This window comes from Macrobrachium nipponense, chromosome 45, assembly GCF_015104395.2.
Source record: "Macrobrachium nipponense isolate FS-2020 chromosome 45, ASM1510439v2, whole genome shotgun sequence".
Classification (NCBI taxonomy): Eukaryota; Metazoa; Arthropoda; class Malacostraca; order Decapoda; family Palaemonidae; genus Macrobrachium; species Macrobrachium nipponense.
Window position 1 is genome coordinate 21,563,807 of NC_061105.1, and position 16,967 is coordinate 21,580,773.

At 38.1% G+C, this 16,967-nt stretch overlaps 1 protein-coding gene across 1 annotated transcript in view; it reads right to left on the reverse strand.

Annotated features, from left to right (window-relative positions):
• Positions 1 to 16,967, reverse strand: part of LOC135214193 (uncharacterized) — a 663,437-nt gene that overhangs the window by 63,177 nt on the left and 583,293 nt on the right. The window contains exons 11-14 of the mRNA XM_064248261.1: positions 13,432 to 16,901; positions 13,143 to 13,272; positions 6,267 to 6,426; positions 2,939 to 3,073 (exon numbers count right to left, since the gene is read on the reverse strand). Of these exons, the coding sequence (XP_064104331.1) occupies positions 2,939 to 3,073; positions 6,267 to 6,426; positions 13,143 to 13,272; positions 13,432 to 16,901 (3,895 nt within the window). The remainder of the gene's footprint in view (positions 1 to 2,938; positions 3,074 to 6,266; positions 6,427 to 13,142; positions 13,273 to 13,431; positions 16,902 to 16,967) is intronic.

Below are 16,967 nucleotides of genomic sequence, written 5' to 3' on the forward strand. Positions count from 1 at the left end.
ACAACGGATTAAAAGTAGAAAACGGAGTAAAAATTGAAGCATTCTATAACCAAACACACACCGTTAAAGTCGAAATGATAATTCTTCAAGAGATAAAAAAAAGAAAAGAAAATAGGCATACTACAAAGTTAAAAAAGACATTTGGAATATAAAATCGACGATGTTATCTCAGCTTTGTGTACATATACATACATAATATAATGTGTATATATATATTATTTCCAGGCGTCTCCGGAACATAGTTCTGAGTTGCATTTGTGATGGGAATTGTGTACCGGGGGAATTGTGTATCGGGTAAATCTGCAGATATGTAATGTGGTACGTTACAATTACGCAGAAAATCATAAAAACACGTTGTTTTGATTTTCCTAAGTAAAACACGATGTTGTGATTTATCCAGGGTCAATAACAACAAGAGTAATGCTGGAACGGTGTTGACTTTACATTTTGCTTAAAAATTGCACTTTACTCATCTCATAGATAGTTATTGCGCTATAGTTTAAACAACCGCGCCATAACAGGGTTATGGTCAGCTCCCTAATATATTTCGCGGTCGGATTCAAAGGTGAGAGAAGTAGTGAAATGAAAGGAGTCTTCGTTAACTTGATATTAAGAGGCGCATAACCACATGAAGGAGACTTAAACTCCGACTTTGAAAACACGCCACAAAAAATACATTGGGAATGACAAAAATCCAAATAATCCTACTTCTATAATAATAATGAAAACAGTAATGAACATTGTTATTATTATGATAATAATTTATATTATTGTTATTATTATAGCCTACGATCCTGAAGGTTCGATTAGTATTCCCGGCAACCTACCAATCAAGGCGGGCGACTTCTTAGCAGTAGGTTGCCAGGCCACGAAAATGATTATCTTCAATTGTTTGTTTGTTTGTTTGTTTGTATGATGTTTTTACGCTGCATGGAACCAGCTGTTATTCAGCAACGGGACCAACGGCTTTACGTGACTTCCGAACCACGTCGAGAATGAACTTCTATCACCAGAAATACACATCTCTCACCCCTCAATGGAATGCCCGAGAATCGAACTCGCGGCCACCGAGGTGGCACGCCAACACCATACCGACCACGCCACTGAGGATCTTCAATTGTAGTATGACAAGTAACAGCAATAACATAGCAAGTAACACGGTGCCAATAAAATATGAAAAAAAGTCTTTTTTAGGAAACTAAAAACCCAAAATCACCCAATTTCTCCAAATATAAAACGGGCTTCGGCAGGGGGGCATTCTCTCTCCATACCTGTTTAATACGTACACAGATGCCTTGAACGTCAAACTGAACTCGCTCCCAATCGGATGCACTGTCAATGAAACAACTATAAACAACCTCTGTTACGCCGACGATATGGTTCTGATTTCCCCATCAGTGCAAGGTCTCCAACGACTCATCGACACTTGCCGCCAATATGCAGAGGAATTTGATATAATCTACAACGAAACCAAGACCCAGTGCATGTCGCTGCTCCCGAGATCGCTTAAGCATATTGCAGAACCTCAAATTTTCCTCGGAAGCCATCGGCTGGAATTTGTGCACGAATTTCCGTACTTGGGTCACATTATCACCGACGACCTAAAAGATACGGCAGACATTGAACAGAGGCGTCGTAAACTATGTGCAGCGGGCAACATGATTGCAAGGAGGTTTGCCTTCTGTCACCGAGACGTGAAACTGCTGCTCTTCCGCTCGTACTGCTACAGTATCTATGGGTGTTCCCTCTGGACGAACTATACCCGAGAGACCATGCGACGCATCACTGTTGTGCACAATGACATTCTGAGACGCCTCACAAACACTCCCCGCTACCACTCCGCCACACAGATGTTCATAGAAAACCACCTGGACAATTTAAAAATCATTGTTAGGCGAACAATGTCCAGTCTGGTAACCCGAGTTAGAAACAGCAGCAACTCGCTCATACAAAGCATCCTAAGGAGTGAAGCAAGAAGAAAATCAAAATTGTGGGAAAGATGGGAAAATGAGGCCTTTGTCCCCTAAAGGACTTAATCTCTGTATTGGCAAGATGTCATCTGCAGTTTTTGTCATTATTACATTTATTGCTGATATTTTAATTTTTCATTATTACTGTGATTACTATCAAGTTAAAGTTTTATTTACATTTAATTTATGTATTAAGCCCTCTGGACCTGACTACTGTAACCACCTAAGGTCTCTAGTTGAAATTTGAGTTATATAATATATGCACCATCTGTTATTACTCTCAATGCATATTTTTTTTTTCTCACCAATATTATTACTGTTATTACCAGTATGATGATTACTAGCTTTTATGCTACCTCAGCTACCTTGTGGATAAGTGCCGATTATTCATTTTCTTTTTCTATTTTATCATGTCACATGTATCTAGATTGTGTTTGCTACTGTCTGTATTTTGTATAATCAATGTATATGGCCCCGAGCCGCAATAAAGCATATTATTATAAAATAACAGAATAAGCAGAAACAAAAATAAAACAGACAGCAACCTGCCTATTCACCCACAAACGCCTTCCAAGCAATAGACAACAACCACAAACATTTACCCAGTTTGCAAAGCAACAAGACTTGTTTAATTGCTAAAACGTTTTGAATAATAACAGAGAAAAACGTCTATTATATTGCCATGCCATCAAGCATTTATTATACGAACAACTTCTGAGACTTGTTCAGAGACACAAGTTAAGTCTAAGATGAAATACAACCGCACATAATAAAACACGGGAAAAATTCATCTGGTTCCAAATATATACAGGATAAAAAAAAAAAAAAATCAAAACCTCCTTCATCAACTTCTGCCTCTGACAAGCCTCGAAGTCCTACAGAACCGAAAAGAGGGAAAAAACGGGGGTCTATTTCCTTAAGGTAAGAAAAAAATCAATTTCCTGAAGGGGCCACAGCGGTTAACTCACGGAAGGTTCCTTGGATCAGGCGCCGGTACATTTCGACGGACGCCTTCCGGTGGACCATGCGGTGTGTGATGGCTTGGTACCTTCGTCGGAAGTCCTTCTCGCTACACGTCGACTCCAGGGATTCGCGTCTGCCCACTGGAGGAGGAGGAGGAGGAGGAGGAGGAGAAAAAAATAAAATGAAGATTAAGCGAACGGATGAGATTAATATGTGGGCTGGATGAAATTGAACAATACTTTTTTTTTTTTTTTTTCAAAATAAGAACAGTTGTGTTTAGTAAAAAGAAAATAATAATAATTACATCTTCAAAGCGTCATCATTTTAAGATAAATCACATGATGAAAAATAAACAAAAAGCCCTTGGTCCTCTATACTTTCTTTGAGGAACCATCGTCATTTATAGGGTATACTTTCTAATGACCTCGCATACAGTTAAGAATATTGTTAATGCATGCGACGGACGAAGTCCATAACTGTTTCTTGGGGGATGCAATGCATGTATGTAGTACTACATGTGATTTTACTTGGCAACTCTGTGATGATTTTGTTGATAAACTTCTAAATAAACTTTCATAGAGAACTAAAAAATGGAAATTTAACTCCAACTCTTACTATGTTCATTTGGTGGATATGTGTATTATTTTCTCAGCATATGAGATTTAGACTCGAAGGCCGCAAGCTAAAATCTTTCCTTGCAAATCGTAATCCACATTCTTCGTTTATACCACCAATTTTCTTTTTCGTATTTTAACTTCTCTCACTTTCTAAAGATGTACACCACCGTTGGATCCCAGAAAACGTTATCCTGATACTAACCACAAAATTCCAGACGAATTTATGAAAATCTGAAGAGTACAATAATTCAGATATAAAACTTTAGTTCCTCTGCCGTCGAAGATCGTCAGAAAAAAACACCTGCTAATTATGTGTACAATGATGTCTTTTGAAACCGATCATTTACCTATGTTAATATTCTTGCTTTAATGAGTGCCTGAATTGAGGGATAAAGGAAACCTCCATCAGGCAAGTTTAAGCCCAGCTAAATACAAATTGCAAACAGCAATGAATCACGAAGAAAAATTGGAGGGGTTTCTTGGCAAATTCATAATGTATAAAAGAATCTTAGCCCATTTACTCAAGGCGAATACTGATTCACCTATAGCTTTCTGTTGGGGGAAAATCCACTAATTACCATGCATGGCCATGCAAGAACTTCTTTAAAGATCTGATGTTTCACAACTACAACCAAGAAAAATAAAGTTTTTTATATATATTTTAGTAGCTGGAGAACATGTGGAATGCCTTACCACACTTAAAACTGACTTACTGCTAATGAATGTTTCTTCCCACCCAAGTGTTCAAGTTCTTTAACTCTGTCTTGCTCTAATTATACCTTCAATGAGGAAATATTCCTTTTAAGGCTAACCCCGTTACAGTCGAGAAATATGGCTCCGCAGGTTAAAAAACGGTTCTATATGATTCACAATACAAATGTATAAGCATCATTTTCTAATCCGGGACATGTGTTTAATTTATACGAGAGGGCTCAAATAGCAACTCTATGGTTCCTCTGCGGCTGGAATCATAAACCTGCACCTAAAAGCTCAAATCTGAGGTGACAATAGCACGCTTGAAGGGATTAAGATTGTTCAGGTACAAAATGGAAATACCAAGTCTGCATCAAGAAGAAAGGGTCAAGCCTCACGAGGGCTGAACCATATGGGAATGCTGAACACAGAGAGAATGTCCTGCAGACAGAAGACTACCGAAAAGAAAGGAGACAACTCATCGGACAGTAATGGGTGATGAACGTCGAAACCTTGATGGTGAAAAGGTGATATGACTTTATGTCACTGTGGGGCCTAAAAAATGTTAATGACATACTTCATCTACATCGATTCAACTACACATTTGGAAGAGATCCCTCATTAATCAAAACTAATTAATTGTGCGCACAAAATGAAAACACTTAGTCACGAAATTTCATTTTACAGAAAGTCATTAAAACAATGTCGTCAAGTCACACAACATTTTGTCTCGATACATAGGTATTTACTTACAATCCTACACATTTTTGGCTATATTCTCGAACGCTAAGATTATGGAAGTGAGAAACCTCACTTAGAAACAGTTACAACAAATCTATTTTCTATAAGTTATATCTTCCCTTAAATTAGAACTTTCCTGAACTGTCCTTATCCTAATGAAGCCATACCTGTACATACTAAAAATGCCAAATTAATCTGTAAGAGGCTGGACTGCGGTATTATACTTTTTTCAGCAGTATGTGTCGTTTCACAATTTATGATAGAGGAATGCTGCTGCCTTCCGTTTCTTACTTTTCATTGTTAGAAATTATAATATGCTTCCTCGCAAAATGGTGAGCATTTTCAACTTGTTCCTGCTCTCATAGTTGTCAGGCTAGACTGATTGTAGGACTGGACTCACAGATGGTTAATAATAATAACAATAATGTTACTGAAGATTTTTAATACTCAATCAGTTACTTCACTATAACCACTCCGCTTATAGTCTGTAGCCTATTAAGTGATGTTTGTAAGGTCATTTAATGCATTTAACTGTTCTGTAACTTATGTTGTACCTGTGCTAAACTTCTACGAAATAAAAAAAAATTATGATAAAATCTACTTTGGTTTCAATAAACGCCATCTGGAAGTATGAGTTCATGATAAAGGCATGATTACGAATGCTCCGGCTGACTACGAAATCTTGTCTCTACAATATAGACTGAATGGCCAGTAATTCAAGATGCCTACAGTGAACCAGGCTTGATGGCAATATGGCAGAAGGAAAATTCTAAATGTTTGCAATTACATAAATCAGGAGGAATGGAATCAAGGAAAGTTACAAAGACTGTCATTAGGAAAAAGGAGAAATATGAAATAAACCCGAGTTACATCACAATACATATTATGGATTATTTACGTGATTTTCACCTTATATATAATCATTAGAGACATGTTCTCAGATTAGGGTGGTCTAATATCACATCAAACAATATTAATCATGTTTTTTTTAATGTTTTACAACATTCTCTCTTCCACGAGGCAGGCCTGCTTTTATACTATAATTTTAATACATGTCGTACTTTCCCTGTAGCCTTTGAATTCGTACTGAACTCAACCTTGTTTCTATGCCTTCATTTCCAAATTACTTGGGGGGGGAGGGGTAAGGGGCTGGAGCTGGAGATGACAAGGGACATTTAGCTGCTCACCCTTTTGGCCTCCTCAAAACAAGAGCTAATAAACAAATAAGAGTAATTAATGAAAAAAAAGTCTTAGTCTCGGAATTCAGCTGAAAGAAACTTACTCGTTTCTTCATCCTTCTCCTCAGTCTTCCCATTTTCCTTGATTGTTTCCTCTTCTTCTTCTTGAGCCTTCACAGCCCTTTTCTCGTCCTCGTCCTCAAACCCTGAGATCCTGAGGTCGAGAGGCACTGCCACTGGGGATCCTTCGTCGCGACGCCACACCTGAGGGATAGGATAATAGTAATGGGGAGGACGTCTAAATGCTCTTGGGCCAGACTTCTCATTTCTATTCTTGCATATTGCAAGCGTTCCTAAACATTACAACATTGCTATATCCTAAACACATTTATAATACGCAGACGAGTAGTCAATGTTAATAACATTACAGAATGACAGATCGAAAATAGGCTTTGTTCAAACATTCGGCAAACGTCACACATCTTTGAGTAAGACTGACAACCCAATAACAACTAATGGATGGCGTTATCATCATCAAATTCTAAATTCACATTGCAGAAATACGCCGACATTTGCATAGCCATTAAATATCCATATATGCATAGTACAAATTCAACACATGGAGAAAAATAATTCAGGAAAATGACACCATTTTTATTGAGTCTGGCAGTGTCGTGATTAGGATCTACCATATGGCTGAGAGAAATGACAATATTTCCTTGACGAGGAAACTTAAAGGAATAACTTAGCCTCACCCTCATCTATGGTGGGCCTAACTGGTATCGACTTTCTTTGGGTCAGGCTCGTCTTCCATTCCACCACTACTAACAGATGATGGTGGATTGGTTACTGACACTAAGGAAAAGGCTGAAGTACTTCGTTGAGCTTTTGACCCTAAACTTAACTGAGGATGTCCCTCTCCCTGATACTTGTCATCTTGGACCTATTCTTACAAAATTTGCATTTTGCTATAGGGGGGTTAAAAAATTCTTGATAATCTTGAATTCTAGTGTGTTGTCTCCCAAAATTAGTAGATTCTATAGATTCATAAGTCGATGTAGTAGCTTTGATAATGAGCGGAGACAAGCTTAGTAATACAGTGTCTGTTCCAAAGAGTAGCACTTCTGCAATCTGCAGTAACTGAAGGCCAATTTTTACTCGTCCTGTGCTCTCTAAGGTCGCAGAAAAATTGACTTTAAGCCATTATATAAGTGGGATCTAAAGATTGTTTGCTGATAGTCAATATGCCTATAGGACGTAGTTAGGTACCTGCAATACTCTTTTTAGATTTAATGTGCCGTTTGCAAGAAACCTTTGTAAGGTTTTTGAGTGTGGAGCAATTCAAATAGATTTTAGTTCCGCTTTCGATTAAGTGCATCACAAAGGCACTTTTCATATATATTATATTATATTATAATAATATATAATTATATATATAATATATATATATGTTATATTATGTATTATATATTATATATTAAATAATTCTATATTATATTCTTATATATTATATATATATATATAATATATATATAATAAAGTCAAAAAAAAAAAAAAAAAAAAAAAAAAAATTATATATAAAATATATATATATAATTATTATATATATAATATATATATAATATATATATTATATATATAGATATATATATATACTTCAGAATCTTGAAGTGGGAGGATGTGTTGTAGGATTACTTCAACATTTCCTTGCAGGTAAGCAGCAGCGAATTGCTGTTAATGGTATCTTCACCGAACGAAGACCTATTATGCCTGGAGTTCCACAGGATACTGTTAGTGTTTTTGGTCCAATTTTATTTTTGGTGTATACGCGTGATATGGTTGTTGGCCTCGGGAAAAAAATTACTGGGTATGCTCATGATGCTATACTTTTGGGTGTAGTAAAGTGTTCATTAATTAATAAGAAACGAAGGTGCCCTTAGTCCAGTCGTGACATAGAATGGATAAGTGAATGGTGTATACAGTCACTGGGTTATGAGGCTGAACTCTAGTGATTAGCTGATTTTCCAACCCACCCTCCCTCTCAGGTGGAAGGGTACTGCTGAATTTGTTTGAAGCGATAACTGTTCTTAGTGTACCTTTTTACTCACATCTTACTTTTGAGAAACATTTAATGAAAGCATCAGCAAAGGATGGAAGTTAGGTATTGTACGTAAGGCCTCATAAAAATAATAAGAGCGATAAAATTAGTGCAATCTATTTTAGGTCACGTTTCCTTCCTTTGGAGATAGAAAGCAGTTCGGTACTTGCGATGCTCTTTTGGACCTGACATTCCATCTGCAAGAGAACCTTGATAAGGGTTTAGAGTGCATAGTAATTAAAATAAATTTTATTGCTGCTTTTGGTTTAGTGCATCATAAAACACTTATTTATAAACTTAAGAATCTTGGATTCGTTGGATCTGTTTCAGTATTGCTTCAAGATTTTCTTGTAGGCAGCAGGAGGTGCTGTTGATGGGAAGTTGTGCAACTGGAATAATCCAGTGGAAAATCACTAAACCTTGTTTTGTCACATTACAGATGATTGTTTGTTTGTTTTGTTTGTATGGTGTTTTTTACGTTGCATGGAACCAGTGGTTATTCAGCAACGGGACCAATGGCTTTACGTGACTTCCGAACCACGTCTACAGTGAACTTCTATCACCAGAAATACACATCTCCAACACCTCAATGGAATGCCCGATAATACATAACAGATGTTTTATGTTTTTTCTGGTAGATTCGAACCTACTTGCGATATAACAACAGGGTGCAATACTTACACCCTTGGGGAAAACTTTTTATTAAGGAAATTCATTATGGCGGCTGGTGGCTATGAGAAAACCTAAATTTAATTTATGCTCGTGCTTTTAACTGATATAGAGACGTGAATTTGGCAGCAAAATGTATGTTTTGGTAGACAAGGAATACAACCGTGGAATCCAAATGATCATATTTTCATTATTTTCAGACGATAACATAATTAATGAAGCCAAATATCATACATCTTTGTCAAGTATAAAGCCAATATTTCTCAAAATCTCATATGAGGTCAAAGATACATAACATTATATCATACAGCTGTTCATATTGAATTAAATGCAATAAAATACGATAGGGTACTATGATTCATGTCTAGTCACTATCGGAGAATCCACCTCAACTCAGCCTGTATCAGCATCATCACCTTCGACATATTCGTCAGAAGCAGAAATTGAGGGAAGATTTTTACATTCCCTTTCTGTGTGACAGGCACATAAGATCGAACATGAAATACAAGCACTGGAGCAGCCATAGCATGCAGTGGAACTACAGTGTAAAGCTGCGCATCCACATTTAATCATTTTTAGTACTGATAGAGGAACAGGTGATAAGTCTGATGGCAAGGCGGTTGGTTCCAGTTTGTTTGTGTCAGTGTATATGTGCCAGCCATAATGCACATGATAAAGTACAGGTGGACCAGCTTCAAAGGCACATCTCCAAATCTTACAGGTGGGCTCTATACACATACTGTTCAAAAGCTTCTTTAGTAGGAGGCAATACCCTTAGATTTGGAGCAGAATTGAGCTTGTGATTGGCATCTAGTTTCTCCAAACCATGTATCGAAGAGATGTTATATCAGATTTATTTGGAAATCCATAACATGATGCAATGGATGCTGTGTATTGAGACTAGACCTTGTTTCTTTTCAATTCCCCACAAACAAAACTGTCACATCCTGAAAGCACAAGAACAGCTAAAACATTGTCTGAGATATTGTTGTGCTTCTCAACTGTGGCCTTTATGTCTACACATTTTCTTCCTGAACTTGAACCAGTCATAACCAGATTGCATGTGAGTTATGTTTTGTAGTAATCGAGTAGCAAGACAAACACATCACTGCCATCAGTAATGACATGTGTTGTACGAAAATCAGGTCTCTTCCTTATGCATTACAGATCTCTGTTGGAGTTGGTTCAGGTACAGTACCTACCATCAGTGTTCGCCTTTGATGTATTAGGTCATTCATCTCTCAAAAATATTCACGGATAGGACCGATTAACTGAAGCTTCTTCTCTCTGTAACAGTGAGACAAACCTTTTGAGATGGGAATGTTGCTACCGTGGTCAGCCTATGTTATTGGCTGGCTCTATTGCTAGCTCGTGATGTCTGAGTAGTTTCCTTCAAGCTGTTAGCATAGTATTTATCAAAGATTAAATATGTATCGACATTCTGAAGGTGAGTACATAATGTACTCTACAATAATTTTTATATAGTCATGAACAAGTCCATGGGAAGGCCAGTAGACTATCCACATAACAGCACATCCATCTAGAACTACTGCATCTGGAGGAACAGATTTACAATTTGTGAGCTTAACTTGAAGTTTTATCTTCAATGTAGATTGAGATTTTGTGAGACATCTTGCTATATGATCCATCAAATAATGATGCTGGAACACTGGCAAGTTCATGTCCCAGAGCATCCTCCATATCAATGTCTCGAACTTTCTGTAAACATAATACCCTGGAGTAGATCAGTGATGTATCATATACTTTAACATCAACACTGACCTTCTTCCATACATGGTTACCACTCGCTTTGTGAGTGACTTTGAGGCAAACCCTCTTCATAACTCCTCATCAACTCTTCTCCCGGTTGGACAGTTATCAACATTAACAGATGCAGGTGATATCCCTCCAGTGACAATGTTGACAAGGGGCCAGATGAAAAAAATCACAGAAAAAAAATTCACATGAATCTTTCCTAGATAGTGACCCCTAAGGGTTTTAACTCGGTATGTATCCAGCTGTGGGGTATGTTTAGCACAAGCCCATTGATTTTTTTTAACACACTATGTAGCCAACTGCGACATGTTTAGTACAAGCTCGCTGGAATTACTGTAAAAACATAAACAAAAGACTGTAAATATCATAAAGGTAATGGCCTCCAAGAAATATTCCGAATTTTTCTCTGTGACTTTATTACCGGCCACCATAAATTAATGCGACTTTTTTCTCCTGTGACTTTCTTTCCTAGCCAAAATTGTGACTTGTTTTCCCGTGACTTTATTTCTGGCCACCGACAAGGCATGCAGGTAACCAGGTTATTCTAAATCTCTTGTCTATCTGTCCCATCATTCTAGATCCTTGATACACCCTCCTTGTCTGTTGTAACTGTTTGCTGCACCTCTATATCAGCTAACGACATAACACCTTTCTTTAGCTGTACACATACTATATGGAGGCCATATGCACATCGCTTCAGTGCAGATGGTTTGAGAGTTATATCCATTATATCCCCAGAACCCTATGTATTGATCTGACCAAATTCTGTTCCACACAACAGGCTGATGATGCATAACATGATTGCCTCTTAAGAACAACTCCTGCACTGAACCAGGCAACTCTTACACAGAGTGCACATGATACAAGCAGTACCTGGAAAAATAGCACAAGTTATACATCGCAACACCAGTAATACGTACATTTTGCTACAGAGTATGTAAACGCTGAATAATAATGACAAATGATGTGTAGGCAGTAGACCAGCTGAGAATCCATAAATTTTTGTTGACATTCACGTTTAGGTGTTCCACCACCATATGGTAAGAGATATTGCCTATTTCCACACGATGTAAAGGAAAAAATGAATTCATAATCTGCAGGGTCAACTTTTTTTTTTACAGTGGTGGGAGTAGGTCGACTTTCGCGCATTCGATACTGTTATTGCGGGTCGAGATATCTCAACACTAGTAATCAAAGGTCTAATGATTTTCTCCCAAGAAAAGCCCAGAATATAAACAAACAGAACATTATAACTCCTGATGGTACACTTTTTACACTTCTTTAAATAAAAACATGAATTTTGTCAAAAATCAAGCTTCTACGTTAAACAGAAATTAAGATGTGGCTGAAAACTAATATTCCCTGCTATGAAATGGCGGCCATTTTAAATTATGGCAATAAAAGTTCTCCCCAAGGGTGCTCCTCCTGCACCCTGTTGTTTTATGATAATTAGGGTCTATTTAAAAAAAAAAAAAATAGCAATTGTTATCTGTTGAAACAGGGTTTCACAAAAAATTCCATTCTGCCACTGGACTAGAATTTGAAAAGTTCAAGGCAAGATGCAATGCATTCCTACCTTAATGTTAATCTCCTTGTATTTTGATACATTTTTATCTATTATTTTATTTTTTTCTTTTTAATAAGCGAGATCTCTTCCTGTATTTCCCTTTACCTTCTCTTACTTCCTAATAAGCACCATATTCTTTGGAAGCTTGAATTTCAAGTCAATAGCCCCTGTGGGATTGTCTCATTTGAATACGAGTCATATTCTGAATAATAATAATAATAATAATAATAATAATAATAATAATAATAATAATAATAATAATAATAATAATTTACTAGAATACACTTCGCCAGTGTGGATGTCTGCTTCTGCCAGAAATTTATCTATAGCATAGAATGGTTTTGGGTGGTAGGTCCCTGTGTTCCTAATACGTACTAGCAATTATGACTTTGGGCCATTGGCAGATGATTTCATGCCTGCCAATTTCTCACACTTTGTAGTTTAAGGATCTTTTACATTCACAATTGATCCTTGATCCTCTTTCCCTGCCAAAAGCAACCAGATATGCTGGACGGCAGCAGCACTATGCAGTAAGTATTCTAATAATTTACTTACAATTTTCTATCAATCTATTTTTTTCATTTCTAGTAGCTGATTTTTTTTTTTTTTTTTTGTATTTTCTATTACATTCTGCTACTTCTTTAAAGTAAACACCATTTTCGTTGGAAACTTGAATTTCAAGTCAATGGCTTCTGTGGGACTGTTCCGTATGAGTACGGTTCATGATCTAAATAATAATATAATTATAATAACAATAAATGGATATAAACATCACAAGAAGTTGAAAAGTTCATAATGAGCATTAAAGAGAGAGAGAGAGAGAGAGAGAGAGAGAGAGAGAGAGAGAGAGAGAGAGAAACTTCAGCGAACCTTTGCTTCATCATGCGGAGCGACATATAACCAAGGGCAATTATTGTAAGCGTCTTTGTAGATGCCCTTTTCATCATCATCACTATCATGACGAGGAGTGTCGCCAAACTCTAAACTGACAGGACTTATTCTGTAAAGAAGAAGAAACAATTACCACATATCTTAATGTTCTTTATGAAATCCTCACTCATATCTCAATAATCTTTTGCATCAAAATTACAACAGTGCATCCACTATTTTCACAATGATTCTCAAGTGACTTATTTTGCTTCATGTTATACTAGCTTACCCCCAGTCTTTGCCGAAGGTGCTTCTCTCTTCTGACTTCGCACGATGGTTAACAATCCTTGTTCTTGGTGGTTCCCGATCAGACAACCTCCTTTCAATTGTAACGCCAGAGCTTGTTATTGTTGGTCTCAGAAGGCCTTCTCTGGAAGCCGGTCTTTCTCCACACTGGACACAAAGAGCGGGTCTGACATCATCATCTAACTGTTCTCTGCTTCCGCCCAAGAACACGTTATCTGATCCCGGGCTCAAAGACCGGAGAGATTCTGCACTTCTGGAGTCTTTAGGTTGAGCAATGGTCAAGAGTTTGCTTCCAGGTAGTTGCAAAGGTCTTTCCCTAGATGTTGGACTTTGGCTTTCTTGCCTAAGATATCCTGTGACAGGACCAGAAGGTCGGAGAAGGTCTTGGCTTTCTGGTCCTCGACCGAGTATTTCTGCAGAATGGCGCTTGATAATTTCTGAAGATTCTACTGCTGAACTTATGGAAGACTCGCTTAATCTTTTTCTAGAATCACCTTGCTTTCCTAACCTAGATGGGCTCTGGCGCTGATGGACTTCCACTGTATGAGCCATTGACCTCTCTAACCTACTTGTTATAGAATCCCGTTCTGGACTCATTTGTTTAATCTCAGATTTCACAGGACTATGCCTTGTTTGCTTTCCTGGACTTTCTTTTCGTCTTTCAGCATATCTCTGGTCATCTGTTCCTTTACCTGGGCTCTGCCTTGGACTCTGCCTTGGACTTAATTGTTTCCCTGGACTTTCAATGTGATGTACAGGGCTTTCAGCTTTCATTCCAGGACTCTCCTTAGAGCGCTTACCTGGACTGCGGGCTTTGGGGGGAACCCTAGGCCCATCTGAGAAGGAATCATCTGATGTGTCAACATCTATTGCCCTGTCAGGAGTTCCTGGTGTTCTAACAGGAGTCCAGTCTTCCAGTCTAAATCCTTCATGCATGGCTGGACTCCTTACCATACCAGGAGTTGTTACTTCTTCTGACTTTCGTTTAGCTTTTTCTCGTTTGGTGGGTGGTGGCTGACTTTCTCCAGTATGGGGGGCCTTCTCTTTAGATGGTGGACTCTCACTCTTGCTACGGGATGCTACAATATCTTCAACACTTGCTAGGTCAATCTTCACTGACTTTTTAGGCTTTTCAAATAATTTAAGTTTCTTTTCAACATCACCAGTTTTTAGATTTTCTGGTTCAGGCCATGCTGGAGCTTCTCCAAACATTGTAACACCAGGTGGGAAATCTAACTTCAGTGTTTGTTTAGCCTTTTCTCTCTCTTCTTCAGACCAAGATTTATCTCCCCGAGCTTCTGACAATTCACTTAATTCATCATCTTCGTAATACTTTGAATACCTTTTTGCATCATCTTTTGGAATTTTTCCTCCGGAATAACGTTTTTTAATAGCTCCTGTTCTACTTTCCTCGCCAAGTTTTTCTTTTGTTATAATAGGAACATCATCTTGGAATTCAGGAAGTGGCGGAGGGATTGGTTCTTCAAGTAATAATCCTTCTCTTAAGTCTGGAGACATAAGTGCCTTCTCTCTAGATGGTGACAATCTATCTGGTTTAGGTGGCACCTCCGGCTTGGGTAAAAATGCTGGTTTTGGTGGCACTTCAGGTTTAGTCTTTGTTTCAGACAATTTATCAGACTCTTCACCTATTGAGTGATCTATATAGTAACTTGCTGAAGTGGTAGTGTCTCCATCAGGAGATGTAAGTGCAGTTTCAAAGTCACTGGTGACACTGAGGCCTTCGGTCATGTCACTATGCTCTTGAAGGTCAGCAAGGACTTCACTTGTTTCAGGGCTAAGAATTTTTGGTGTTAAAGCTTCATCTTCATAAATGTCATCCATTCCTGGAGGAGAAGAAACATGCCTTTCTTCAAAAGAATAACTGCGGCGAGTGTCTAGGCCATTATTACTGTTTTCATTGGCAGTGATATAATCCTCTGAGGTTTCTGACTGGTCTGTCTGATGAGAATCGGTACGTGATAGGTCAGATTTGGACGTCATTGTATTAGTGGTGCCTGACACAGGACTTCTGGACGTTTCCTGCTCCGTAAAGTGACTACTGGACGAGTCCGACTCTGGTGATGCTAGTTTTCTGGCATCGTCCCTGAAATCGGAAGTTTTGATTGCTAACTGTGATGCTACCTCACTCTCTTTCATATCTTGAACTAATCTAGCCATTATGTTTTCTTCTATTATTATATCTCCTTCAAACTCTTCTTCATCTAAAGCTTCATCTTTTATGGTCATGGAATCTCCACTCCTTATTGAGCTAAAATCATCAGTTGAACTTGCAATTGCTTTATCAAATTCACTAGAAGTAGTGCTAGTAGAAACAGGACATCCTTGTGATTCATCAGATATAACATTTTCACTAACACTTGTTTGTTCATCCTCAATGGAAGAAAGGGTGGTAGCACTATGAACAATATTTGATACCCGTAATCGTGGCAACAGCTCATCATCAAGGTCCTCATCAAAGCTCCCAGCTGTAGGAAGACTTTTGTGTCTTGTGGAGGGTGTAGTTGCTGCAGATGATGGGTCTGTGAGGTGGAAGCTGCCATTTTCAGAATCTGATGTAATGACCTGTGAAGAAGCAGCAAAAGCCTTCTGTACAACAGTTATTTGGCTTTCACTCATTGATTCTTCTAGTAGGTCTCCAAACTCGCCAAAGCCTGGACCTTCACTAGGTGTTCCCAAGTAATGCAATGAAGAGTTATCTTCTGCTGCACTATATCCTTCAATAACCGACATGCTCTCTAAAGATGGACCATTGTCAGCAAGGGAGTCTAAAGATAAGGCTACAAGCTGACTCTTCAGGTGTTCTTCAGTTCGGAACTCATTTGGATCAAAAGTTTTCAAATCTGAATCTGTAGACACTTGAGACATTTTTCTTTCTATTGCTAAAGAAGGAGGCAGAATATCTTTATGAAACATATTCTCATGAAACTCCTCCTCTTCTTCCAAAAATGTATCAGGGCTGAATATTCTACTTCTAGACAAATCTCTTGAACATTCATCAACACACTGAGGTTCTATTACCTCTTCTTCGTTGTCACTAAAACCATTTATATCAACCTCTATATAACCAGAGGCTAAACTCAGTGCTTTCCTTCTTTCAGATAAGATTTCTCCTTCGGACAAAGTCTTATGTAAAAGGCCTCTACGAGGCTTTTGAGGTGAGGAGTCAACAAATACTTCATGATAATTCTGTCGAAACTTCAAGGGAGGAAGTGGAGGACTCTCATCTAAGGGTATTTCATAAGCTGAAAATCTAAGAGGATAAGGTGGTGGGCCCTCCGACATGGCTCTCATTGGTTGTGGAGGTTCGGCCAAATCATCCAAATCATAGATTTCGTACTGGAGGCCCTCGTATCGCGCTGCCTCTGACAGGCTTTTGACAAGCTTTCTTCGTCCATTACCATTGGTCTGAGCCCCCTGAGATATCATTTCAGCCTGGCAATTATACGAAAGTATTAATGGTATTCCTTTCATTCGATACTATGATACAGAATATATGAG